The sequence below is a fragment of the Gobius niger genome (assembly GCF_951799975.1).
Source record: "Gobius niger genome assembly, chromosome: 11".
Lineage (NCBI taxonomy): Eukaryota > Metazoa > Chordata > Actinopteri > Gobiiformes > Gobiidae > Gobius > Gobius niger.
Window position 1 is genome coordinate 17,230,952 of NC_136862.1, and position 25,789 is coordinate 17,256,740.

Here is a 25,789-nt window from a genome sequence, read left to right on the forward strand (position 1 = left end):
TCAAACGAATCGCGTATGCATATATTAAACCCTCTCGCTTTAAATTAAATGCCATATCAGTACAATTGCATGGCACAAAAAAGAAATACGTATATAATGATCATAACAACTAGTCTAGTCCGTGAAGCTATCAGGAGCAGATAAAAGAAGAAAAAAAAGTTATCAGGAGCCGAAGCAGTTAAGAGGAAGTAACTCTTCTTCTACGGTCCGAAACTCAGACTTGTCAGACGTGGAGTTAAGCGCGTCAAATGAAGGATCGAGGTGTCAACAAAACACAATGAAAGATATTTTGGACTGCTGTTCAGTTTTCTGGATCTACTCCTCTGTTATACGGAATCCAAGGAGTCTTTTGAGTTCTAAATCTGAGCCGTGACATGTAATTTTCAGAGCATAATCGCGTTGATCGATCGTCATAGTCATAGTCCGAAGAGAGATTTGAGCTGTAATGTTCGCAAACATGTCTCCTGTACCATTTTTGCCACTGGTAATTAACTGTTTTTTGTCGATGTTGGGCTGTTTAGCCACCATCAAACTAATTCCTGCGTTTAGAGAACATTTTATTGCAGCCAGGTTGTACGGGATAGACCTCAACAAAACGTCCAAAAAGGAAGTGTAAGATGTTTCTAATTTCATCATAATTATATGCGTGTTGTTGTTTTGTTTTTTAAGAAATTGTCAAATTTTTTGACAGGCCTGAGTCCCAGGGGGTCATCAGTGGGACTGTCTTCCTCATAATCCTCTTCTGCTTCATACCAGTGCCTTTCCTTAGCTGCTTTGTTGGAGAGCAGTGTATGGGCTTCCCCCACGATGAGGTACATGATAAATTATTTTAGGCATTTAGGAATAAGTGCCCTGACTAACTATGTATCTTCAGTTTGTCCAGCTGATTGGTGCCCTTCTGGCAATCTGCTGCATGATATTCCTTGGTTTTGCTGATGATGTGTTGAACCTCCGATGGAGACACAAACTTTTGCTTCCCACCATGGCGTCTTTGCCTCTGCTCATGGTCTATTTTACCAACTTTGGCAATACCGTTATTGTTGTACCCAAACCATTCAGAGCTCTACTTGGATTGCATTTAGACCTGGGTTTGTATTTGATTTAGCTATCATCTACAACATTTCATTTCACTGTGTACGTTTTCTATATAACTATGCGCTTACCTTTAATGTCCTTGTAATGTGTTGTTTTGTAGGGATTCTCTACTATGTCTACATGGGAATGCTGGCAGTCTTCTGCACAAATGCAATCAATATTTTAGCCGGAATCAATGGTATAGAGTCAGGTCAAGCTCTGTTCATCTCTGGCTCTATCATCATATTTAACTTCTTGGAACTCAGTGGTTTGTTGTTTTTCATGTTTTGTATCAATATAACATCAATATTTATAATCATCTAACCATTCTATATATGTTTCAGGGGATTATGGTGATGACCATGTTTTCTCCTTGTACTTTATGATGCCATTCTTCTTCACAACTTTAGGACTGTTTTATCACAACTGGTGAGTAAATCTTGCCGAAACTGTCTACTACACCGACTCTGCGATTCATATTTACTGTCCTTTCACAGGTATCCCTCGTCTGTATTTGTTGGAGATACGTTTTGTTATTTTGCTGGAATGACCTTTGCTGTGGTCGGAATTCTTGGTCACTTTAGCAAAACAATGCTGCTGTTTTTTATTCCCCAAGTGGTTAACTTTATATACTCACTTCCACAACTTTTTCATGTCATCCCTTGTCCGAGACATAGGCTCCCCAGGTAACCTCCGACTAAAGAGGCAACATTGTATACAACTTCATGATGTTCATTCTAACCGTATTTTTATTTTTTAAACAATGTTCACTAAAGATTAAATCCAGACACAGGGAAAGTGGGTATGAGTTATTCAAAATTCAAAAGTAAAGACCTCTCCAAATTAGGCCATCTAATCATAAAGGTAAGTTCTCAACATACTGGCAATCACAAACAACTTTTCACCACTTTTGAGAGCATTTGAATTATTCATCAACATATGCTGACGATGATTCTTGATTGCGTCTTTATTTCCGCAGGTTGCAGAGTTACTGAGAGTGCTTGAGGTAAGAAGAGAGAATAAAGACGGGGATGATTATATTGAATGCAACAACATGACTTTAATAAATCTAGCGCTAAAAATTCTTGGTCCAACACATGAGAGAAATCTCACAGTCGTCATGCTCATTATTCAGGTACATTCACATTTTTTGTAGAAATTACTGTTTGGCATCTGTTCTTTTGTTAATTGTTTTTGTCACACGCAGGTCATGGGAAGTGCAGTGGCATTTGGGATCCGTTATCATTTGGTTCGTCTCTTTTATGATGTATAGATGAATTTACCGAAGGAAAATAATTTTCTGACTGAAGAGCATTTTGATGGGACTTTCAGTGATAAGCATGTTTGTATTCACACAGAAGCCAATGCCTCATTGTTACATTTCTGCCTTGGACTCATTTGAAGGTGTTGATAATGTAGCCAGTACTCTAAAGAGGTTTTGCTTAAAAAGGTGAATGACCTGAAAGGATATTCCGTCCTTCTCTATTCTGTAGAGGCGTTAGCTTTATTATTCAAACCATATTTTTCTATTTGAGCACCAGTGCGCTGTTACTGATTCATCCACACTGTATGGAGGTAGCGGTTGTGGTAATTAAAATCTAACTGCAGCCCAATTCTAAAGATAAAGTACATCATTTTAGGGTTATTCAGAAAGATGCAGAAGATACTGAGGCTCATGAGCTCATGCCTCACTGATAAATGGTCTCCACCCCAACAACAGTGAATGTGAATGTAAAATTAATGGCACTGATTTGCTCCGGGAACATATGTTTACAAATACTTGCAGTTTGATGGACAAGCTATTAAGCAATCTTATGCTATTAATTATTATACTGTTTATTATAATAAAATAATTAAACTGTGCTTTGTGTCAGGTTTTTGTGTCAGAATTATCTCCACAAACACATCAAATTAAACACGCTTCCTGTTAACTAAACCACGCTCAGAGCCGGAACTATTTACGTAAGTCGTTGTTTCCGGAGGGGACTATTTCTTGACGCACAGTATCTTGTGTTGATGGTTGATGGTTTGGTTTTGGGTTTTAGGATGTCTTGAATTGTTTTTTATGTCAACTTTTTGATTGGGATGTCTTGGTAGTGATTTATTTTAATGATTTCATAGAGCAACACAAGCCATTTCCGTAGTTATGCTTATAAAATCTGAGCTCAAATACCTCTTGTTAGATATTGCCATAACTCACTATTTATTGTAAAAATGCCCCCGAAAAAAAGGAAACGCAAAACAACCTTAAATTTGGAGTGTGAGTGGGGTTCGTGTGAGGAAGTCTACCACGAAACTGAGGGTTTTTGTAAACACGCCGAGAGTCATCTGAACACTTTGAGCATCACAGAAGAGGATGCGGAAGAAGGGGAGGGTGAGATCATTTATTTATGCTTATCATTTATTTATTTCATATATTGTTTTAAACAGATGAGCTCGTGTACTCCTTCTGTTGGCAGGGATTCACAATTGCCTCTGGAGAGAGTGTGGCTTCTGCTCCTCTGAAGGGACAGAAGAGTTAAGGAGACATGTATTTTTCCACTGTTTTCACACTAAACTAAAACAGCTGGGCCAGCAGGTACTTAATGATCAGCCAGGGCTTAACAAATGCACCATTGGAGTTGGACGAAACATTATCCCTGATATTCCTGACAATTTTGCTTGTCTTTGGGAAGATTGTGAGGTGTGTTTGAGTTGTAGTTTAGTATCCGAACAGCTGAAATGGCATAAGATTAACAACAATATTTCCCTTTTTATTTCATTTTCAGCAGCAACCATTTGAAAATCCTGAATGGTTTTATCGTCACGTTGAGATGCATAGTTTGTGTGTCGACATACCGACAGGAGACTGTGAGTTCCCAGTACGCTGTGGATGGAAAGGTAAGTAGGCTGTTATTAGTTATTAGTAGTTGCAAATTATATGGTTCCTTCTTTGTGAATGTGAATCTATTCTATTGCATTATTCTTTCTTAGATTGTGAAGCTACTGCAAAAGGTCGTCCTAAACTGAAGGAACATATGCGAAGCCACACTCAAGAGAAGGTAACGGCTTGTCCAGGCTGCGGTGGCATGTACGCCAGCAACACCAAGTTATTTGACCATATCATCAGGCAGAGTGCCCTGGAAGGTGAAGTTAGAAGTTAGGAATCGGTTTTAGTCTTTAGTATGTTATGTTGCTGAAATCATGTAACTTTTGTGCAGGTCACGGCAAGTTTCAGTGCTCCCACTGCTCCAAACGCTTTGCAACTGAACGACTCCTTAGAGATCATATGAGGAACCATGGTATGTCATATTTTATAATAATTAATATAAAAATGTGTCTCATAAGCTTTGTAGCTAAATAGTTTGTGTGGCTGTATTTGCATTTTCTCTCTAGTGAGCCACTACAAATGCCCACTGTGTGACATGACGTGTCCAACTCCCTCATCCTTGCGTACCCATGTGAAGTATCGTCACAGCACGGAGAAGCCATACAGCTGCGAATACTGCGAATACAGGTAGAGTAACACGTTTATTGTTATGCAAATGGTTTATAAAATGTTGCTTAATTTTTGATATTATGTGCAGCTGTAAGAATCAGGTAGACCTTCGTAAGCACTTAGACAGCCACAGCAGTGAACCAGCATTTCACTGTGATGTTCCGGGCTGTGACTTCACTTCTCGTTCACTCTCCACTATAAAAATACACGACAAAAGAGAGCATCAGGTGCACTTTACATTTGTTTGTATAATTCAAGTTTAAAGTAAGTTATTTTTGACGATGTTGTTCTAAAAAAGGGGGACTTTGTAGCTCGCTACAAATGCCATGTGTGTGAGCAGTGCTTTACCAGAGGAAACAACTTAACAGTTCATCTGCATAAAAAGCATCAGTTTAAATGGCCGTCCGGACACCCACGCTTCAGGTATTTGTTTCTTTCAACAAAGATTGTGAACGTCATATTCACAAAACTAATTGTTAGCTTACATCTTTCAGATATAAAGAGCATGAAGATGGCTTTATGCGGCTGCAGCTGATACGTTATGAAAGTGTGGAGTTGACCGAGCAGCTGATGAGAGAGAAACAACACCGACAGCAGGAGGATGGCAGTGGTCAAGAGGAGGGCCAGAGTCTTGAGCAGGACGTCCCCACAGAGGTGCAGCTAAGAGGGGTACTGTTGGAGGAGCAGGGCCCAGAGGAGCAGAGCGGACCTGGGCAGAGCATGCTGTATGTTCTGTCAGGAGACTTATCATCTGCAGAGCACACCACTGTCATGCTGCAGCTGCCAGAATCCTCTCAGGACCCAGGAATTCAATTTTAACTGCCACAACGACATACAAGTGCCGAAAGACGCACTTTCTATGAGCCTCACAATCTTACTGATAATTGCATTTAATGATATTCATGTCTCTAGGACAAAATGTGCTTTTGATCAGATGTGGTCACTTTAACCTACATTAGGTGTCAGACCACTTCAAAATGAACCACAAAGTCAAGACCACTGTCCTGTAACATATTTTTCCATTTAAATAAAATGTGACTCAAATATTGTTTATTTAACAGATCAGATATATAATGGCAAATCGGGCTCCTGCTTATTTCCTTGAAGACTGTGTTTTTGTTGCCACCAATTTCTGATTAAATACATATTTAATAACTATTTGTTTGTATTCTTTGATAGGATTATGTATCTTTTTCAACTTGCCCTGGTAAAACCGCCCCCTCTGCTGGTTGAAAGGCACTACTACACTGGTAACTTGTTTTAATGACAAGTGAAAAAGGAGATGAGACAAGCAGATGTTAAATCCCTGAAATTGGCAAATGGTGATACACGTGTGAGGTCACATGCTGAGAGGCGTTTAAGTGTCAGCTTGGGAACACACAGCGTAGTAATAATCCCGTTAGTGTCACTGTCTTTCAATAACAAGTGACTTAAGTCCACCCCCAACTCTCAAGTTAAAGGGTCAAATTCATGTGGTCAGTGTTTTCTAACTAGTGGTTCCTTTGCTCTTCCAGAGACATTTGCAACGGTCTTTTTACAGCTCATCCTTGCAGCATTATCAGACATGCATTGGTCTTTTAGCAGAAGATTAAACTGCTTACAGCTTAGTGTAAGTGTTACTTACAGCACTCTGCTTCCTGCTTTGAACTCAAGGCTCTGAGATACCGACTACAACAATGTGAGTTAGACCTTCACAGAAAAATATTACTTCAGGTGATGGGAAACCTAACATTTTATCAACTGCTCTTGCTGCTTCTGAGCGGGTCATTGTTGAGTGCTCAGTGGACTGTATGGAAAGGAAACGAGGAAGGTAGTGGTAAGATCTTTTATTAAAGTTGCATTCAAAACAAACACCTCATCAGATACAATGAACAGGAATGTTTTTTTTTTGTTGCAGGTGAGACGGAGTGGATACCACAAACGGAGCTAGATTACACATATTGGTCTGGCATTGCTCCGCTCTGTGTGGGAGGATGTAGAGCCAGGCACCAGGAGGTGAGAAGAGACCAATGTGGGGACTCGAGCTGCTGCTGGCTTGGTTACAAGTCGCTATGCAGAGGTAATGCTGTCTCAGAATCAAAATCGAATGCAGACAATTGCCATGATCTGGTAAAGTTATGTACAATCTGTCTCATCTCTGCCATTTTAGTGAATTGTGGGAGGCCAGCTGTGGACTATAATGGAGCAGTGTACGGGAATGACTGGTGGGTGGGCTCTGTGGTGAGGTACACATGTCGTCCTGGCTTCATGCTGCTTGGAAATTCGACCAGGACGTGTCTCCCTAACGGTCTGTGGACCCCAAAACCCTCCTGCCTAAGTGAGTTCATGATCATTTAAAGATTAGCTTTTAATTTTTCAGGATCTCCATTGTACTGTAAATCTGTCCCACATTGTGCAGGGATGTGTAAAAAAGGCCGTGTTGAAATCAGTGAAGCCGAACTTAATGGGACATGCTCCTCCACCTGTGCCTATAAGAGCTACTATGGCCCGCCCAAACAGGGGTGCAGCCGAATAGACAATTGTATCAAGAAAGAGACTGGCTGGAAGCGTTTCTTTGCCCAGTGTGTTCCTTGTATTTGTGACTGCTCTCTGTCATGTGGTGAGTGAACAGTGACGCACACACAAACAATGCTTAGAAATACATATAAAAAGGTTGTATTAATGTTACTTTGTTTTGCAGCAGCAGCCGGATAAAACATGGTTCATATGAAGATGCGCCTCTGAAATGCAGCAAAGGTTTTTGTGTTTTGTGTGGGGTTTTTTTCATAATTTATGATACTTGTATGTTACATTATTGGCCAAACACCATTAGCTAAGTGTCGTACTCCATTGTAGTGCTCAATTTGTTGATTTCAGCCTTCGGACAAGAAAGTCGCTAAAACTAAATACTGTAATATTTAGAGGGAAATGTGTTAAGTGTCATTAGAATAGCTTAGTATTTCTCCACTCCGCTAGTTTTCCGGTGAGTCCATCTGTCCTGGAAGCAACTGAAACGTTAATCTTATTAGAAACCATGCCTTTGATCCCGGACCCTCAAAGTCAACCAAGTGAAGAGTAGCCCTCACAGCAGCTGTGAAGGTAATCCCCAATAAACTGTTTTGTACATACTTTTGATTTAATTCTTATTCTTATTCTCATTTTATTTGAAGAAGTATTGCATTATGTAATATGCTTGCCACCTTATTTTGGTCACATAAATAAAACAGTAGCTCAGGGGATGAAGTTATAACCAAAAAGGTTGGTGGTTCAAATTGTGTCCTGCCCTGTTCATGTCGTTGGGCAAGGCACTTCACCCACATTACCTGTGTAGTGTGTGAGTTGAGGTGAGAGGGGTCAATGATGTAGATTAGCCGCCTGCTACCCCTTCCTACTTCCTGCGCACAACCCCAGGACAGCTGTAACTTCAGAAGTACTTGCCACAACCCGTTATGTGTAAACCATTGTTATTATGAGGCTAAACATATTTTTCACACACAAAAAAGCTGCTTTGAGTTGCCCTTAAACTAATCATTGAAATAACTTCAAACAACCACTAGGTGTTGCTATGTTGTTTATTATATGAGCACATGAAGCACAGCATCAGAATCAGAGTATTTTGTGTTTTTCTCAGAAACTGTTGAATCTCAGGATGATATGCTCAGACGTTTCAGGTTTGTAACACCCGATACCTAAGAACACAAATAATGTATTATTTCAATAACAGTGATTCTCAGTAGAATACATTTCCTCTACACCAATTCCCTTGCCTTATTAAAAGTGATTAGGCAGTCTCAGTTGGTTGGCCTCAAGAGAGAGCATACTCACCCATATCCAGTCTCGTGAGGACTCCTGAGCGCTCTGCCAGGATCTCCCAGTAACTGTTCTCGTCCCCTGCCAATCCATTCACACTCTCCAGAAACAAACCGAAGTCTGGATCCTCCTTCACTGTGAACCTGTGAATGTGCAGTTAGTCACTAGTCAACAATTCACAAAACAGAGCGAGGGCTATGTTTACACTGTCCTCAAAAGACTCCGATCCTATTCATTTTCTGTCTTGAACCAATAATCAACAGCAATTTAATTTCTTCCCCCAGCTACTATGGACCTGGCAACAGGGCAAGGGGGTAACTCCAGGACAAGGGACAGGGCAGATGCATTGACACTGAAAGGTACTCTTTCACTCTAGTATTAATATACAGTAGAGGCCAATTCACTTACAAATTCACCAGTGCATAAATAAATGAAAAGGGACCACAAGTAAGAAGCATTAAGCGTAATAGGTGATGATGTACAGAACTTTTTGTATTAGACATTCAGGTAGATAAATAAACAAATTGAGAGATAGCTGGACATTTCTTGATATTGTAGGCTAACATTTCGTGATTATACTAATTACTCCTTCAGGCCTAACATTGGTAACCGAGTTCCTTTTTGTCTGTCTTGATTTAAAATAAATACATTTGTGTATTCATCTACCGGTTTGTCTGGGAACTCATTTTTGAATTAAATTTGGACCTCAGCCTGGTGACTCCTGTGCACTATTATGTGTCATCGGCCGCTTTGCAACCTTGTGAGAACTCGTGACTGATTTGTCAGGAAACGTCACCCCCGTCTGTATCAAAAATTGTCAAGCTGTCTCAAATTGTCTGACTTTTGTTCACCTTTTTGTATTGATTATAAATGGTTTCATTGTCTCATTAATACACAATTTGTTCCATCGCTTTTTCCTGTGTGCGCTTCAATAAATAATCCTCTCCATCCTATCCATTAAGCAGAAAAGGGAGAGTTCTTACTTGAAGTCCTGCTGTGTTTCTTGTAGCCGCCGCAAAGCACCGAGCAGTACACCTCCCTCGGCAACATGGGCAGTGTATGTGTCCGATACTGCATTTGAGTAAATATTCTCCACAGTCAAGGAGATGGGAAACACCTCTGGACCTACAACATGTTTTGAATTTACATTATTTATACCCCTGAAAACCCAAGTCCCAATTTTACACATACCTTGGTCAGTAAGAATCCGCTGTGTAAGAAGTAAAATGCAGCCCACAATGACCCAAGATGTGTGTGAGGCCATGTTTAGTGTCCACTGCATGACGGCGTTAAGCGTACATGTATATTTATACATAACCTAAGCCTCATTTGTCATACACCCCAGATCAACAATTCATTGAAGCTTAAGTTGAATTATGTATGTGACACAGAAACTCACAATTGCCAAGAGCCTCTCAATCAACTCTAGTATTGTGCAGTGTATGTACAAGTACAAAGCTTTTTGTTGATTAATAGGGGCTTATCTTTTTTTGTGAACCTACTCAAACAAAAAATAAGCCTATAGATGGAAAAGAACATAAATATCATAAATCTTATGGCTATTCTTTTGTGCTGCTCAAAAGTACCTCCTTGATTAAACATTGGTAAAGACTGCATACATCTTTCCTTTACATCCTTTGTGTTGCATAGGCTAATTCATCAGTGAACGAATATTTCTTTATGTCCTCCTGTCTAGTATCTAAAACTCTGCTAAATGGTCCAACCACTTCGGGAAGGTGCACGAGGAGATTGGTGGGTGCTCTAAGGGGTGACTTCAAACGGATCTGATTAAGAAAGGCAGGTGGGATTGGCTAAAAATGGTCTTGATTTCCTCTCAGGGGTGATGTAAGCCGCGGAGGGCCCGTTTGAACGCTAGTAACCCCGGCTGTTTTACCGAAAATAACCCGGGCACTGCAGCATCAGCACCAGGCAGCTGCGCAGGTGCGGCTTTTAAAGAGACAGTTGTTACTAAACGTTACCAAAATCCCGTTCAATGTTTACAACGAGCGGTGCCAAAGCGCAGACTTTGCGCCCTGTCTATGCATTCAAGCGTTTCTCTATTGGCACATCTCCTTCAGCATCATATGGCTTATAATGCATTAAGTATTTTAGAGCCAATCCACAAAACAACACAAAACAGATCGCAATCGTTGTGATATAGGCTTTTTTTTTTTTTTTTTTTGTATTTTACCCCGACCCAAGACAAAAAAAAGTGCATCATGGGAAAGCGTCCAGAAGCATAACAGATATTTTTCTGCCTGGTAGCATCCTCGCAGCAACGCCCCGCATCCACAGCCCGGCGTGCGTACCACACAGAGGCAGAAGAAGCGGTGTGTGAGCGCACCACAGTGGCAGATCCATCGCTACTGCTGCTGCTGCTGCTGCTGATGCTGATGCTGAGAGTGAAGCCTCTGCAGCGCTGTTAGGATGTTTATGTTTCCGCGGCACATGTGTCAGTCCGAGAGCTAATATCACTCGAAGCGAATTGCACGGGAGATGGACGCGTTTGACGAAGGACAACAGAAGGAAACATGACATTAGATCGTTGCCGCTGATCCCCCCCTGGTGATTCTCGCGGTGGGATGCAGTCCTAGTTTGAGGCCGGACATGATTTCAATCTCGGGAGTTGCTGTAGTGGATGCGGGATGGTAAGGATGGGCGAGACATATCGATGAACATTTGGGAACCCGCAGCTAACCGGTTTTCTGTGGACTCTAGAGCGCCAGAGATCTTATTAAGTGTGTTTTTTCTGACTTTATATTGTTCTGGTTTCGACGGGACATTCTAATGTGGCAGTGTTTTGCCTGACTGAATCGACAGGGCACTGTTGCTCCTCTGGACTCCTTTCAACATACAATAATAGGTGTGTATCGTCCTGATTGTTGGCATGTGTCCCATCACAATACTTCATCCTGTTTTGGTGGGTGTCTGAACAGGTTGGCCATTGTAAATCAAACAGTCACAAAATGCACCATTGGTTTGGGAAGACCCCATTTAGACTTTTTTAAGCTCTTGGTTGTGATCATGTGTTCTGTCCAAAGAACCGCACATGACACATACATAGAGGCCTTAGTTGAGCAGGGGCCATTAAAGTCTGGCCAGGGTTGTCCGGCGCTTATATGCAGCCTGGTAATGGAAATTCACTAATGGCAGGATGATCAATAGCAGAGATGGTCAATTTTCTTCCTGGTCACGTGGGTTCATAGCTATTACTCTTACAGTAGAGCAGTGTCTGGGAGTACTATGAGACTGTGTGGCAGCTGGACTGGACATACTGAACTAGAATTAGTCAAGATTGTTGCAATGCACTATCTTAATACATTATCTACTGGGCTTAAAAGCTGTAGCTTTGGGGACCTCTACCCTTGACCTCTATCCTTTCCCCCCATATCTTACCATATGGTGAGTTTGATCAAAATTCAAAACACAAAATGTGTTATAATCATTTTTTCAGTGGTAGCATAAATGTATTACTTGTTTGTATAAGAATAACCCATGACAGCGGTTCCTAAACTGTGGGACACCTGAGAGTGCAAGGAGAAGCCCAGAACTTTGTCTTGTCAGAGGGCCAGGCCATAAGAAACATTATTTGAGCAAATGACCTGAAAAAACAAAACAAAATATGGCCGAGAAAGGAGTACTGCAGAAAACCCTCCCAATTTCAGTGTATTTCTTTGAAATAAATGCCACTTATGCCACTTATGTTTTGATATTTTCGTGAGGGCCACAGTTTTGGACTGGCGGGGGGCGGGGGGGGGGGGGCTCGGCCTTACTGCAGCACATGCAGGGAGGGCTTCAAGGAAAAAAGGTTGGGAACCACTGACCTATAAGACTGTTAGTCCTATTAGTGAGCCCAATAGCACAATAGATTCACACCCAATACCTTTCTGACACTCCCAATTTTACTGGATTAGATCAAGGAAGACTCTGACTGGAAGCTCCTTATGATGGAAAAGTTCAGTATAAACTAATATTGCCTTGTGTTATTTTACAAATACTTTTGTTCAATATATATTCAATGTCCAATGCACAAATGCTATTGATTCCCACCTTGTATGGGAGAAACCCTCCCATTGACAGAATTGCAGGGTACTGTGTGAAAAACCAAATTGGAGAAATTGGTGTCTTGTACCTTGTACAGGTGCTAATAATTTCACATGCACAAATATTTAAATAATAGTTTCTCTTGTTGTGCTGTGGGCAGCTGTTGAGTTTAGAACACATTTGCATGTTTTGCATGTTTATGCTGTAATAATAGCTATTCCTGATGTGTCAGGTTATGAGAGAGCCGGTGGGTCAGCAGCACACATGCTATAAGAGACTCCATAGACATCCCCCTGTCTGCCTTAGAGAGGAAATGTATTTGAATCAGCAGTATGGGCCTGCTGCAGGGCTGAAATCGGATCCTCACTCACTGAAGCATCCAGTCCATCCAATGAGCCATAATCACATCAAGGCCAGCCCCTGCTCTTAACATGGTGTCTCTGAAGTCATCCCCCAAACCATCACATAGCGTCATACACACGCTGTTAAAGTGAAGCTAACAGGCCGCAAACTGGAGATCACTGGATCAATCAAATCAATATTGTGCTGCATTGGGTTACATCCTTTTACCACTAAACATCTATAGTGGACCAGTAATAGGACTATTATTTATGTATAGCCAGTTTTATATGCACAAAGGTCACTGAAACATTTTGTGTGAATGTTCTCATGTATTATATATATCTCATTTATTTGGGCTAGTGGCCGGGCACGGTTGTCAGTACTCCTTTTTCTTAAACTTAATATAATCTTAAAATGCTTGATGCCACTTTTTCCACTTATATTTGTGAAATTGCTTTTATTCTTACTTGGATGGATTTTAAAAAATCATCTTGATGTGGAATAGGCAGGTAAAAGTGTTTTAAAACATGATTAACTGCATTTTATCCTACACTATGACTTCAAGTATCTACTGTAAATGTTGTCCTGGCAGCCTTTCAGGATGGCGGAAAGGACCCTGGAGCCAGGCGCGGTGAGTATCCCGATGGAGGAGACCAAACTGCAAGCGCCTCCGGAGGCTCCTCTGATCATACACCTGAAGAAGGTGGAGAACCACATCACTGAGGCCCAGCGTTTCTCACACCTGCCCCGCCGCTCTGCTGTCAACGTGGAGTTCAACGAACTGTCGTACACCATCCGCGAGGGCCCCTGGTACCGCCGGAGAGGTACTTCACACGTCATGCACCCAAAGCTCAACACTTTTACTACTTCTGCATCTGCTGCGTTAAGGCACATGCATATCGATCACAATATGCATGTGCCCTAGTTTCAAATGTTTCTCGACACTACAGGGGCCAGCAGGTCTTGTGAAATTAAAGAATGATATTGTATATTAATGCAATAGAATACATACATTTTGCACTTAAAATAACCTTAATTTTAATTATCCGTCATTATTTATTGCCAAAAGCAAGATTTTAACTACTTTTCACACGTAGTGACTTTCTATGGGCCAGGTGGGAGCTCTGGGGGTTTTGGGGGATTTGGCTCCCGTTCTGTCTATTGGTGATCATTGATGTACTTACTATGCAAGCTGGGACACCTCAGGCGTGTTTGACTAAAATGCTCTGCAAAATAATGATTAAAACGAAAACCAGACCTGACCAAAGTACAGTATATTCATAAAACTAGTTTTAAAAACATCCTTATTATGAAGGCAGTGTATTATAACAAAGTCTCCATTCTGTCACTGTGTCTCTGGGAAAATGCTGAAAATCCTAAAACTTTGAGTGTCTAGACTAGGAAGTGCACTGAAGGATGCTTTATGGCTTGGAGCTGCTTGACGTAGAGGCATGGATCACTTTCTCTGGCGACCCCAACAGCGAAAAAGCACAAGGAAATAAGGCTTGAAGCCACATAGACAATTCCGATACTTATCAAGACGGATGGGCCCACACAGACTGATCAATATCTGTAGTGCAGAGATTTCAAGAAATACAATGTGCCATTTAGATAAATATTGTTTCTTCCTGTCTGTTGTTGTGTAGCCCGTGCCAAAGTATCACACAGGCCTGTTATAGATATCCACTATGTTGGAGCTGTGTGCCGTGCGCTTTGCAGAGCTCAGCAGACTTTAGACACAGTAAATAATTTATACTTGCAGGTTGGCACACTGTTCCACACAGCGTTTTCCTGTGTTGTCGGATTATATATGGGACCTTAGGCTTAATCAATGGATCCACTCATGAAATACAGACACTTCATGCCGTTGATGAAATTGCCTCATGATAAGCTGCTGTCGGGATATTTTTTACCCCTATAGAAAATATGTGCCCCCCTATGGAATCTAAATGAGCCGTATTGGAATCCGATCAACAGGGAGCAAGGCACGAGCAGGGGTCAATAAATCCGTTGGTGTGTTTGCCAACTCTGCTCCATGTTTTAGTCTAATCTTGTTTGTGTGCTATTGTTTGTTTTGTCTCCGCTGGGCACCGGTCTCCTCATCAACGCATCGATGTGTGAGAGAGGCAAGATACGTGACTTTTACTAATTACTGCTCACTGTATGGGGAGATGGGCTTTTTTTTCTTTGCCGTAGCATCAAGGCCGCCCGAACTTTGTGGTGCAATTTAATACATGACTCCGAGGAGCTTATTAACAACCCCTAATAACAAGCTTGTCTCGCATTTTTGTTTTCGTGTCCAATCACAGGCAAGGGAACAGACATTTTGCTGTTGTTTTGCTTTCATGGATAGCTTTCGTCTAGGGATGCACCTTTTAAATTATGTTTAGCTATGCAAGAAAAGGAATTTTGCTTGAGCATCCGACTGATCGAATATAATCCTGTATAATTGTACATTAGTGCACTTCAAAAGATATATGGAGAGAAAAAGCAAGTGATATGTAAATTGTGCCTCCTGTGTGTCTGATATACAGTATATATATATATACTATATATGCATAACATACAGTATAACAGCTTATGTTCAATATTTTTTTTCTTTCCCTAATTATTTAAATGCCTACAGTACACAGTCATTTTTTCTTTATTTTCAACACTATTTCTATTGTATGATTCTCATTGAAGAATTTAAACTATGAATAAGTGTGGGATTATGTAGGAGACAAAATAGGGGGAAATATCTCAAAAATGTGTCTCAATGAGCTTCATAAGGCAGCCTCCTGTAATGGTTTTCAAGCAGTAATCAGAGTAAACGGTGGCTATTTTGAAGAATCATATGTTTCATAAATGGATGAGTGAGAATCTACAAAGTAAATAGTCTTGAAATAAAAGAAAAAACAAAACATAAAAAAGGCGTTTCCAAACTTTTGACCGGTACTGTTTACGCTAATGCTACTGCAGTCATTTTATTTACCAACTCTAATGAAAGAGGAAGCTTTTAACTCCTTGATGTGCATGTTTAAAGTCATCTCACATGAGAGCGGAGAATCTAATGCGTTGCTTAGTGTAACCTGACCACAAGGGCTTCAGAGAAGTGAGGTTTTCAGTTTGTTGTTGTCATATCGAGAAGGCGAGGGCCTCCATTTCCTTTTCTCTTAAGCTGAAACACCATGTCCTGCTTTCATGTGTAGATACGTTATTCCCAGCGGAGTGCACGGGCGTAACACACTGTCTACGAGGCAGAGGAAGGAGAGAGGGCACTGTGGACACGCACATCCCTCCAGGTATACCCAGGAGTTTGTTTATTCCTGTTCGCTCCTCCCTGCTCTAAGTCTTTTGTTAAACTGTGGCATGCTGTGAGAGATAATCAAGGGAATTCAAATTACCATAATCAGAAGATATTTTTCTAATTATTTGCTCCACTTTTTTTCAGAAATTTGGATTGTGGCTCTTCAAATTTTGTGAAGCTTTAGTCATAATATTTAGTAGTTCCTTTTCCTGGGTCCTAATTGGCTGAGAGAAATGTTTGCATTCACTAAAGGTGTATTGTGTATCAGTGCTGGCAAAGGGTTATATATTTACTCTTTTATTTCTGTCCAGGTAGCAATATTTTCTCCTTTTCCACATCTGTAGGAGTATTTGATAATTGGGGCAGTGACGATCCCAGTTTATCTTTTATTTTAGATGATCCATACGTGCAACATACAACATCCCCCTCTCCCTCTAAATGCATTTGACCATCCCCAGAGGTCAACAGCTTTGAATTGATATGATACTAATCATCATCTGCTCAGTAATTGTTTTGGTAATGAAGGTGAATGGCACTCTGTATGTAGAGGGCAAACCGCTGTGCACTGTCTGCGTAATATCACACATCCTTTGCCCTGGGACGCTCGAAAACATATTTCCTGCTTCGTATAAACGCTCTTTTATATTGAGTTTAATGGTAATGAGTAATGTCTTTAGCGGAGCGCGACACGGCTAAACATTTAGATTGCAGATCACATGCAGTTATCGTTGTGTGAGCTGGAAGTGATGGCTGCGACTAAACCGTGACTAATGAAGATGAGTCTGTGGGATGGAAACGACCCGTGTGCGGTCGCGTCCTCTTACACCGCTCACTATTTGTCATGTGACGCAGCAGAGACCGAGAAGGGGGTTTAGTCCACACAAGTGTTATCCTGCGTGACCTCGAAAGTGCAGGTGGCAGCTTCACAGGCTGCACCTTCTGATGTAATGCGATGGACCGATACATTTGTAATGCTGAGTATGACTGGGCGCTGCGCGAAGACACAAATTATTAGAGAGAGAAGATTGTGGACCAAAGTGTCTCACTGTGTTGATTGTAATGCCCATGACACTCGGCCCTGAGTAAATGCTCTTCCCCATGAGCCACAATTCCTCTATGTCTTACAATGGAGATAGAACTATGTCTTTGTTTAGCAGGGAAATCATCCTTGTCTTGCAGTTGCACAGGACTATTTCCATTATTTCCTTCCTGTCCTAAGCCTAATAAATACTGAGCTTCCATCTAAAAGCGTAATGTGCAAAATATATACCAAATTTATGTTCAAATTTTAGCTTGTCGGAAGAGATGAAAATGATGTGTTGCAGCAAATCTAGGCCTGTCACAATAACGAATATGAAGTTTGATATATTGAGGCAGGAATGTATCGCGATAAACAATATTATTGACGATACTTGATACTGTTAACTCTTTTGTTCCAAAAGTGCATCCTCATATCCTAAAATACCACACAAGCTGCAATAAACATGAAATATAATGTAACTCAATTTGCTTCCATTAGAAAGTTTTACAAAGAAAGAATAGGGGGAAATGCTAATAAATTGACAGACGATAAATATAGAGCCCAAAAATATATCGAACGATAAGTCGATATGATAATGATCGTGACAGGCCTAGCAATCAAAGAAATTAAAATGATAAAAAATGAACGGACAGTTGTCTACACTCTCCACTGGATTTAAGGAAACGAGAGATGTTAAGCTCTCCTAATTTTGGACCATTTAAAACCCTCTGTCTGAGAATAATGGCTGTGGTTTTTCCTGCTGACGCCACTATCGCCCGAGTCTTTTACAGACCATTCTCTTTAATGAACACTTTTTCTCCCTCCTTATTAATGCCTTGATGCACTTCCTTAGCATTTAGAGACATTTCAGACATTTGTGCTTTGTTTTACAGTACACATGACCTTTCAAACCTCAGCACTCAATTTCACTGCGCATTTCACTGGGCTCCAAACACAGGCACAAATGAAGGAGAGGTCGTTTAATATTTGGTTTGCTGTTTTCATTCTCCAGAGGTTATAAAGGTGCAGCAGTGATCTGAATTACAATTGACCAAAAGCATTCTTAGTTTTAAACCTATTCAAGGTGATGTTATAAAAGTTGACTCTTTTTTGTGTCTTTAAGGTTACAAGGCTCTTCTCAAATGTCTTTCGGGAAGGTTTAGCAGCAGAGAGCTCATTGGCATCATGGGCCCGTCTGGAGCTGGAAAGTCCACGCTCATGAATATTCTAGCCGGATACAGGTAAGATATAAATCACAAGTTACTTTATATGAAGTTTTTATTAGTTATTGATCCGTTTGGCTTGTTGTTTGTGGCTAAAGGGAGACTGGTATGAAGGGTCGGATCCTGGTGAATGGTCGGCCCAGAGACCTCAGGACGTTTAGGAAGATGTCCTGCTACATCATGCAGGACGACATGCTGCTCCCCCACCTCACCGCCCGCGAGGCCATGATGGTGAGGGCTTGTTTAAAGTATAACTATAAGTATAACAGAAATATTCAAACTCGTCAATTTTCAGGGTTCACTGCCTGGCCACTAACAAAAAAGGTCACACACTCTAATATTTTGCTGGATTGCCTTCAGCTTGGATTTTTGGCTTGCATTCATTGTCAGTGTAGCATTGTTTCGATAAGCTCTTACAATGTCACAATATTTATTTCCATCCAGTGTTGCATTTCTCGCATTTCTCTTGCATTGATAATGGGACAGTCTGACCACTATGTAAGGGTTCTCCATGTGGTGGCAAACACGTGGCTCTTTGGATACGATTTGTTAAATATTCCCACACATGTAAAACATTATGAATGCGACTGTAGTTTCCACTCCCTTGAGTAAAAGTCTGTATCTCTCCCCTGTCTCTGTTTCTCTCTTGGTGTTCAAGAGAACAAGCTTTAAGGAAAGCACAACTCAGGTTAAACAAGAGTCACCAGCACATCATGGCCTGGCAACAGTTTCTGTGCTTCTTAAGTTTCTGATCTCTTTGGATGAAGATTGGCCTTGCATGTTATTTCTTTTTTTCTTTTTTCCTCCAGACCTCCAGCTTTGTACATTACCTGTTTTATCAGGACTTGTACAGCAGCTCCTTGTTTGCTATTATTGAACACCACTGAAATACTACGTCCAGGCAGAACATTTTGTTGAATTATGAAAGGATCAAGTTGAGCATTTTGCCTCTTGGTCTCTGAGTAGTTAGCCAGCCGTGCTCCCTGAACCACTCTGTTACAACCCGAGCCCGATGAATCCTGGCATTGTCATTCAGGTTGTCAGCTGGCCTCATTCTTTGGACTCATAATGTTGCAGAAGCAGCCACAGATAAAAATGGAAGCAATACAAAGAGGTGTCTTTTTGTGTCTTTTGCAGGTGTCGGCCAATCTGAAACTAAACGAGAGCATGCAGGTCAAAAAGGAACTGGTAAGTGTATTTCAACTTGATACTGTAAATGTATTAGATCAGTGTAGGTGCTGGCCTGTTACAGAACAGCTCTGCTTGTGCCAATTGTATTAAAGTGATACTAAGGCCCATAATCTGAGCAACCTTTTCCAAAGGTGGGTAGAGTATCTAAAATATTACAGTAAAAGAGTACTACTGAAGTTATGTTTCAGTAGCGACATATTTACTGGAAAGAACACATTAAATACATTGAAAATCTTGATACAAAGAAAATGCCATTCAAATGTATAAAAAGAAATTATTCTGAAGAATCTGATTTATGAAACACATATACTGCATTTTACACTAAGTTGACATAAAGCTTTTGTCCCTTAAAGGTTTACTCACAGTGGGAAGAGTTACTTTTTTAAAAACTTTTTTTAAACTTTTGAATTCCAATCAACTTCAGTGTTATTTGCAGAGGAAGTGCCAGTTCGGACCCAATCCAAATAAAAACAGCACATGCACAAACACACATCACAATCAACATGTGCTACAAGATAAACAAAAAAGGAAGTAAGAGTATACTCATTAGCACAACGGTTAGCGCTCGTGCTTCACAGCTAGAAGGTCGAGGTTCGATTCCCACCTGGCCGGGGCCTTTCTGTGTGGAGTTTGCATGTTCTCCCCATGTCTGCGTAGGTTTCCTCCGGGTACTCTGGTTTCCTGTACCACAAAAAACATGTACAATAGGCCAGGATGAATGTGAGTGTGTTTGAGAGTGCGCATGGGGGACGACGGATGGAAATTAGCCCAAGACTACAATCCGGTGTGGCTTGTTTACATGCATGAGACCCATGTATGTTCATGAACATGCACTGTCCCGCACAAAAAAACTATTAAAAAAATAGATTAAAAAAATTCCGTATACCGGTATACATAACTCAAGTAGAAGTAAAAACTACTATAACCAGAAGAAGAAGAAGATCTTTATTTATATAGCGCCTTTCACAGACATATAGTCACAAAGCGCTTTACATGAGAACCACCACTCTTAAGTATAGTATAGTTTCTGAAGAGCATTGAGTAAATGTAAGTCCTTTGACTTTTGATCGACTTTTTGGCAACATTTGGTCGGTGACTCAGCTTGATTTGTCCAAGAATAAGAAATTGCCTGTAAATCTCAAGCAAGTGTATTCATGTGTTTGTATTTATGTGTTTGTAAGGTGGATGAGATCCTGACTGCGCTGGGTCTGCAGGAGTGTGCTCAGACACGCACAAACTCCCTCTCTGGTGGACAGTGTAAACGCCTGGCCATCGCTCTGGAGCTGGTCAACAATCCCCCTGTCATGTTCTTTGACGAGCCCACCAGGTACTGCCCAACTGGCACTTATATTGTAACCAGTGTGTATTATGTCTTCTATGTTATGGTTTTTGTCAGCATTATATTTTTACTGCGAAATTCACAAAGTCATTATTAAGGAGGAAACATATGACCAAAAAATATGGATATTTTGTTGACTAATAAAAATGTCAGGAATCATCATCATCATCACCACCATCATCATCATCATTGACTAATTTCGGATGACTATTTGACGATTAAAACCAGAATAAACGGGAAACAATTGACTAAAAATTATGTTTTGTTTTAACATCTATCTCTGTTCTTGTGCAGTGGGCTGGACAGTGCTTCATGCTTTCAGGTTGTGTCTCTCATGAAGTCTCTGGCTCAGGGAGGAAGGACAATCATCTGCACCATCCACCAGCCCAGTGCCAAGCTCTTTGAGCTGTTTGATAAGGTACAAGCTTAAGTGCTGGATTCTCTTAATGGCAATTTGGCTCATTCAGACGCTGCAGCACAGTGTCCTGTTTGATAGGCTTCAGAATGGACTAGAGACATTTTAATCAAAGTATGCTTCATAGATTTAGAGCTGCACTGGTGCCTTTTTGGATAACATTTACTGAGCCAGAACTAAAAAGAACTTGAATTAATGGTAAAAATTAATTGTAAGCGTAAAAATGAATTTGGCCAAATAAATATTCAAGTATACATAAAAAGTATGGAATAAATTAGCTGAGACTCACATCTCCACACCTGTGACGCGCAGGCTGGTCCATTTGTGAAGAAAGGACTTTTATTTTTGCTACATGACGCGAGTGCCGTTTTTGACTGCTTTTGCTGCTTTGCACAAACTGTTCTACAAGTCAGTCTCAGCTAATTTAATCTAAACTCAGCCCAGTCTTTGAAGAGCACTGGTCTACCTTTTCACTTTTTCCCAGACCATTGATGCACTCGTCCTCTTCTGTTTTCATACATAAAAAGTACTTGGAGAAAATGTTACTTGAATACTGAGTCACTGTTTGAGTGTAAAAGTCTGGTTTATGTTTCAGTTGTGGCAAAAACTAAGAAATAAAACTTGTAATGATGTGAAAATCCTAATATGTCCAAAGAAAATAACACAAAAACCTATTAAGTTATATATTTCTGAAGAAAAAGCGACACAAAGGTCGAAAAGTAACTTCTTCTTACTCAAGTAAAAGTAAAGATGCTTCATTATAATATTACTCATGTAGAAGTAAGATATAATAATGATATAACTACTCTAATAAGTACAGTTTCTTCAAAAACTTGCTCAAGTACTTCTGTTTATATGTACTGTATAGTTTTTCTTACACTAGAGTATTGTAGTATTGTTCGGTCCTTATTTCAACCCAGCTGTATTTGAATGTTCCCAAGGGGCACTATGTTGTGAACCTTATTGATTTCCCTTTTTGTTGTTGTTTGTTCTAGTTGTACATCCTCAGTCAGGGTCAGTGCATTTATAAAGGCACCGTCCCGTACCTCATCCCATATCTGAAGAACCTTGGCCTCCACTGCCCCACATATCACAACCCAGCTGATTTCAGTGAGTGCACCAGCCCCCATGGGCATACTGCTATTGTGGGTTGCATTCTGACATGTCACTCTTGCCTTCAGTCATTGAGGTAGCATCAGGGGAGTACGGAGATCTGAACCCAGTGCTGTTTGAAGCTGTTCAGGGCGGACTCTGCTCTGAAGAAGGCAAGAAAAACTCCACAGATGACCCTTCCTGCAACTCCCAGGTCCCCAGCGTAAGTTATCACCGCTATTATAGAGATATTACAGTGGCTGAACGTCTTCATAAATGTTTAGTGACACTTTTGAATTGCTTTCAGATGAATATCCAGCTTTAAAAAGGATATTCCAATTTACTGGGTGACAATGTATTTCCGATGTAGTAAACAAATGCCATGTGTCTAATTTTGAGTTATGATCTTCCTTAGTTTGTGTAATCTATAAAGCAGAGCCACAATTTTGACGCTGAGTGAGTGAATAATCTCTGATAAATCTATTAAATGAAATAGCTTAAATTTAGCTTCTAATGTTATCACAGAACAAAGCAAAAAGGCTTTTGTGTCAAGACAATGACAAGCCCATTTAAAGGCAGTTATCAACAAACAATAATTATAGGTAAATCCTTTATAAATGTGTGTTTTGGCCGTTCACAGGAGACCGGGACTTTGGAGAAACACAGTTTTGCCACTAGTACTTTCACACAGTTTTGCATCCTCTTCAAACGGACCTTTATCACCATATGCAGGGACACGGTGAGGCGTGATACTTGTGTCTCACTGTCTATCCTATAACATCATGGATAAAGTGATTTATTGCATTGTGTTTGTTGTTCAGGTTTTGACCCACCTTCGGGTGATGTCCCACTTGTTCATTGGAGTGCTCATTGGACTGCTCTATCTCAAAATTGGAAATGATGCCAGCAAAGTGTTCAACAACACCGGCTTTCTCTTCTTTTCTATGCTGTTCCTAATGTTTGCTGCCCTGATGCCCACCGTCTTAACCTGTAAGAAAGCTGCAATTGAATTATTACATGTTCATTATGTTGTAGCACAAGAAGATTCATTTTGCAGTTTTTTTTTTCAGTTCCTCTGGAGATGTCTGTATTTATGAGGGAACATCTTAATTACTGGTACAGCCTTAAAGCATACTACTTGGCCAAGACCATGGCGGATATCCCATTTCAGGTTAATGATACAACTAAGTGTATTACAAAATATGAATTAAATCAGTAAGAATGAAAACTTAAAGTATGCCTTTGTTCTCCAGGTGATGTGTCCGATCATGTACTGTAGTATAGTGTATTGGATGACAGGGCAGCCTCCGGAGGCAGGGCGTTACCTTCTCTTTATGGCCTTGTCCACGTCCACAGCCCTAGTGGCCCAGTCCTTGGGGCTCCTGATCGGTGCTGCGTCCACCTCTCTCCAGGTACAAGTAAAACATGTAAGACTGTCAAAGCAGAAGTCACATTTAATTTACATGTGTTTCTCAGGTGGCAACATTCGTGGGACCTGTCACAGCCATACCAGTCCTTCTTTTTTCTGGTTTCTTTGTCAATTTTGACACCATTCCCAAATACCTGCAGTGGAGCTCTTACGTATCATATGTCAGGTAGGTCCTTTTCACACATTGTTGGTGTTGCTCAGAATTAAAAAATACAAATAATACTCTATATCAGGGGTCACCAACCTTATTTCAGCTGAGGGCTACTTTAAGAGCATTAAGTTGTTCGAGGGCTACCAGTTAAAAACAAATCCTAAAGACTTAAACGTACACTGTTCACTTATAGGATATTGACCCCATATTATATTAAAATAGCTTTATTTTAAACTCGCACTGAGTCACAAGAACTGAAATAACTGTAATTTTAAGAATTAGATTCAAGAAAATGAATTGTTTTACACTTTAGAAAAGTCCCAAGGGCTATTGGACATGCCCCAAAGGGCCCCTGGGTGCCCGCGGGCACCACGTTGGTGACCCCTGCTCTATATGATTACATATTCAAGAACTAGGTTGCTCCACCACTCTTGTACAGTTATTTATAAGACAGTAGAGCCAAAACATCATGTGCTGTACTTTTTTCCACTTCTTCTTCTTTGTGGGCTTATGTGAATGTTCTTACTGGTAAATCAGTGCAATTTGAGTCTAAAATGTACATGTTAATGTAAATTTTGCTAACACTATTACAAGCTTAAAAAAATTATTATGATGTTGTAGGTATGGATTTGAAGGTGTGATACTCTCGATATATGGCATGAACCGATCAGACCTGGAGTGTCCCGGGATAGTGTGTAAGTTCCAGAAGCCCGAGGAGGTGCTGCAGCTGCTGGATGTGGAGGACGCTAAGCTCTATGTAGACTTCATGGTCCTGGGGGCCTTCTTCCTGATTCTCAGACTGGCCACATACCTGGTGCTGCGCTACAAAGTGAAGTCCGAGCGCTAATACCTACATGAGGACACCCATTCATTTTATTTGGACGTGTGTAAGCAAGTATTCCATAGCCCAAACTCTGTCTTCAGTGGACAACTGTGTTCGTCAAATCATCGAGACTCTGTCATATCAGTTTTAACAAAGGGAAAGTGACTAACATGAAGCAATGAGCACACTTTACCCTTCTGAAATATGCATCTCTACACTTAATGTGATAAATAACCCTCATTGTAACAACGCATGTCTTCTCAAATTGTGAAATTATTGGGATGGCCGCACTAAAATCGCCACACTACGTAAGAGCTAGATTTCTATTGGAATGCTGCTGAGCCATATCGTTTGGATTCACATGCATTTTATAGATTCGACATGCCTCTTCAAACTACATAAGGAACAAACATCATATGCCAGAAAGGCGTGTGGCATGGCTTCTCGCTCTCCAGTCGGATCCAAAGCAAAGGCTTCACATTGAAACTGCCAGAGGACATTTCACCATAGCTGTTAACATGGTGTCAGTGTGTCTTATACAGACAATGAGTGGACAATGTAACTACCTTGGTCTGTATTTGAAAAGCCATCAATCATGTTAAAAAGGACAAATGAAGACAATGCTCCTGCATATGAAAGTGTAGCAGGAAAAACTTTGGTCAAGTGCAATAGTTCAAAGGAGGGGATGTTGGTGTTATTTCGAATGGCACCTTGAACTGCTTGTTTACACTCACTGTATGATTCATTAGTTGCCTCGTCCTCTTAGGAACCCCTGTCTTTTCTCTCGTTCTCTGCTTTGCTGATGTCTGACAGTTGTGTGTCGTTAAAACCAATGCTAGATACTTGAAATGCTGACCAGGCAGTTTTTGTGCCTCTTGAAGAAAGATTATCTTTTCTTTTTTTCTTTCCCTTTTTCCTGGTTTTAGAGCTTATTATTTGCACATTCAGTTTCTGTGGACACACTGGCTGTACATGCTGCTGACACAGACAGACAGACAGACAGACAGACAGACAGACAGACAGACAGACAGACAGACAGACAGACAGACAGACAGACAGACAGACAGACAGACAGACAGACAGACAGAC

The 25,789-nt window shown here is 40.7% G+C and overlaps 5 protein-coding genes across 10 annotated transcripts; 4 read left to right on the top strand and 1 right to left on the bottom strand.

Annotated features, from left to right (window-relative positions):
• The first annotated feature begins 225 nt into the window (after positions 1–225).
• On the top strand, positions 226–2,843 carry dpagt1 (dolichyl-phosphate (UDP-N-acetylglucosamine) N-acetylglucosaminephosphotransferase 1 (GlcNAc-1-P transferase)). Its single transcript, XM_079566882.1, has 9 exons — positions 226–612; positions 692–812; positions 875–1,088; positions 1,196–1,342; positions 1,419–1,503; positions 1,572–1,760; positions 1,851–1,938; positions 2,054–2,209; positions 2,282–2,843. Exons 1-9 carry the CDS (start codon positions 446–448, stop codon positions 2,345–2,347), a joined length of 1,233 nt encoding a protein of 410 aa, XP_079423008.1. The 5' UTR covers positions 226–445; the 3' UTR covers positions 2,348–2,843.
• Positions 2,844–3,105: 262 nt separating this feature from the next.
• Positions 3,106–5,643, top strand: hinfp (histone H4 transcription factor). 2 transcript variants are annotated; one of them, XM_079567021.1, is made up of 9 exons: positions 3,106–3,448; positions 3,534–3,757; positions 3,846–3,954; positions 4,048–4,200; positions 4,275–4,355; positions 4,450–4,570; positions 4,641–4,779; positions 4,851–4,975; positions 5,047–5,643. In XM_079567021.1, the coding sequence occupies exons 1-9, from the start codon at positions 3,289–3,291 to the stop codon at positions 5,369–5,371; spliced, it is 1,437 nt and encodes a 478-aa protein (XP_079423147.1). In that variant the 5' UTR covers positions 3,106–3,288; the 3' UTR covers positions 5,372–5,643. The 2 variants fall into 2 exon arrangements, with proteins under 2 accessions (XP_079423147.1, XP_079423146.1); XM_079567020.1 differs by having other exon boundaries at positions 3,107–3,448; positions 3,843–3,954; positions 5,047–5,642.
• Positions 5,644–6,214: 571 nt separating this feature from the next.
• LOC306970502 (complement receptor type 2) lies at positions 6,215–7,634 on the top strand. Of its 3 annotated transcripts, none has more exons than XM_079566487.1 (5): positions 6,215–6,368; positions 6,450–6,611; positions 6,702–6,869; positions 6,951–7,151; positions 7,233–7,634. In XM_079566487.1, exons 1-5 carry the CDS (start codon positions 6,269–6,271, stop codon positions 7,244–7,246), a joined length of 645 nt encoding a protein of 214 aa, XP_079422613.1. In that variant the 5' UTR covers positions 6,215–6,268; the 3' UTR covers positions 7,247–7,634. The 3 variants fall into 3 exon arrangements, with proteins under 3 accessions (XP_079422613.1, XP_079422614.1, XP_079422615.1); XM_079566488.1 differs by having other exon boundaries at positions 7,236–7,634; XM_079566489.1 differs by having other exon boundaries at positions 6,215–6,362.
• A 518-nt stretch (positions 7,635–8,152) lies between these two features.
• Positions 8,153–10,811, bottom strand: LOC306970602 (uncharacterized protein). 3 transcript variants are annotated; one of them, XR_013793411.1, is made up of 4 exons: positions 10,686–10,811; positions 9,325–9,466; positions 8,357–8,484; positions 8,153–8,220 (listed from the first exon to the last, which is right to left on the bottom strand). XR_013793411.1 is itself a non-coding variant. In XM_079566601.1 (4 exons), the coding sequence occupies exons 1-4, from the start codon at positions 9,621–9,623 to the stop codon at positions 8,159–8,161; spliced, it is 423 nt and encodes a 140-aa protein (XP_079422727.1). In that variant the 5' UTR covers positions 9,624–9,630; the 3' UTR covers positions 8,153–8,158. The 3 variants fall into 3 exon arrangements, 1 of the variants encoding a protein (XP_079422727.1); XR_013793412.1 differs by having other exon boundaries at positions 10,651–10,777; XM_079566601.1 differs by lacking the exon at positions 10,686–10,811 and adding an exon at positions 9,533–9,630.
• On the top strand, positions 10,541–25,736 carry abcg4a (ATP-binding cassette, sub-family G (WHITE), member 4a). Its single transcript, XM_079566600.1, has 15 exons — positions 10,541–11,204; positions 13,320–13,551; positions 18,161–18,278; positions 18,359–18,491; positions 19,398–19,448; positions 20,633–20,778; positions 21,085–21,208; positions 22,201–22,315; positions 22,387–22,520; positions 22,938–23,036; positions 23,119–23,287; positions 23,368–23,468; positions 23,551–23,709; positions 23,774–23,892; positions 24,499–25,736. Exons 2-15 carry the CDS (start codon positions 13,329–13,331, stop codon positions 24,722–24,724), a joined length of 1,917 nt encoding a protein of 638 aa, XP_079422726.1. The 5' UTR covers positions 10,541–11,204; positions 13,320–13,328; the 3' UTR covers positions 24,725–25,736.
• The last annotated feature ends 53 nt before the right edge of the window (positions 25,737–25,789 follow it).

Excerpts from the sequence above, each read along its gene's own strand:
- dpagt1 (XM_079566882.1), top strand. The coding sequence starts at position 446 with ATGTTCGCAAACATGTCTCCTGTACCATTTTTGCCACTGGTAATTAAC. Across the intron at positions 1,761-1,850 it reads CCGAGACATAGGCTCCCCAG|ATTAAATCCAGACACAGGGA; the intron begins GTAACCTCCGAC and ends TGTTCACTAAAG. Across the intron at positions 1,939-2,053 it reads TAGGCCATCTAATCATAAAG|GTTGCAGAGTTACTGAGAGT; the intron begins GTAAGTTCTCAA and ends TTATTTCCGCAG.
- hinfp (XM_079567020.1), top strand. The coding sequence starts at position 3,289 with ATGCCCCCGAAAAAAAGGAAACGCAAAACAACCTTAAATTTGGAGTGT. Across the intron at positions 4,571-4,640 it reads TGCGAATACTGCGAATACAG|CTGTAAGAATCAGGTAGACC; the intron begins GTAGAGTAACAC and ends TATTATGTGCAG. Across the intron at positions 4,976-5,046 it reads TCCGGACACCCACGCTTCAG|ATATAAAGAGCATGAAGATG; the intron begins GTATTTGTTTCT and ends TACATCTTTCAG.
- abcg4a (XM_079566600.1), top strand. The coding sequence starts at position 13,329 with ATGGCGGAAAGGACCCTGGAGCCAGGCGCGGTGAGTATCCCGATGGAG. Across the intron at positions 18,279-18,358 it reads AATATTCTAGCCGGATACAG|GGAGACTGGTATGAAGGGTC; the intron begins GTAAGATATAAA and ends TTGTGGCTAAAG. Across the intron at positions 23,893-24,498 it reads TCTTACGTATCATATGTCAG|GTATGGATTTGAAGGTGTGA; the intron begins GTAGGTCCTTTT and ends ATGATGTTGTAG.
- LOC306970602 (XM_079566601.1), bottom strand. The coding sequence starts at position 9,623 with ATGCAGTGGACACTAAACATGGCCTCACACACATCTTGGGTCATTGTG. Across the intron at positions 9,467-9,532 it reads GCGGATTCTTACTGACCAAG|GTCCAGAGGTGTTTCCCATC; the intron begins GTATGTGTAAAA and ends AACATGTTGTAG. Across the intron at positions 8,485-9,324 it reads GAAACACAGCAGGACTTCAA|GTTCACAGTGAAGGAGGATC; the intron begins GTAAGAACTCTC and ends GCACATTCACAG.
- LOC306970502 (XM_079566487.1), top strand. The coding sequence starts at position 6,269 with ATGGGAAACCTAACATTTTATCAACTGCTCTTGCTGCTTCTGAGCGGG. Across the intron at positions 6,369-6,449 it reads AGGAAACGAGGAAGGTAGTG|GTGAGACGGAGTGGATACCA; the intron begins GTAAGATCTTTT and ends TTTTTGTTGCAG. Across the intron at positions 6,612-6,701 it reads TTACAAGTCGCTATGCAGAG|TGAATTGTGGGAGGCCAGCT; the intron begins GTAATGCTGTCT and ends CTGCCATTTTAG.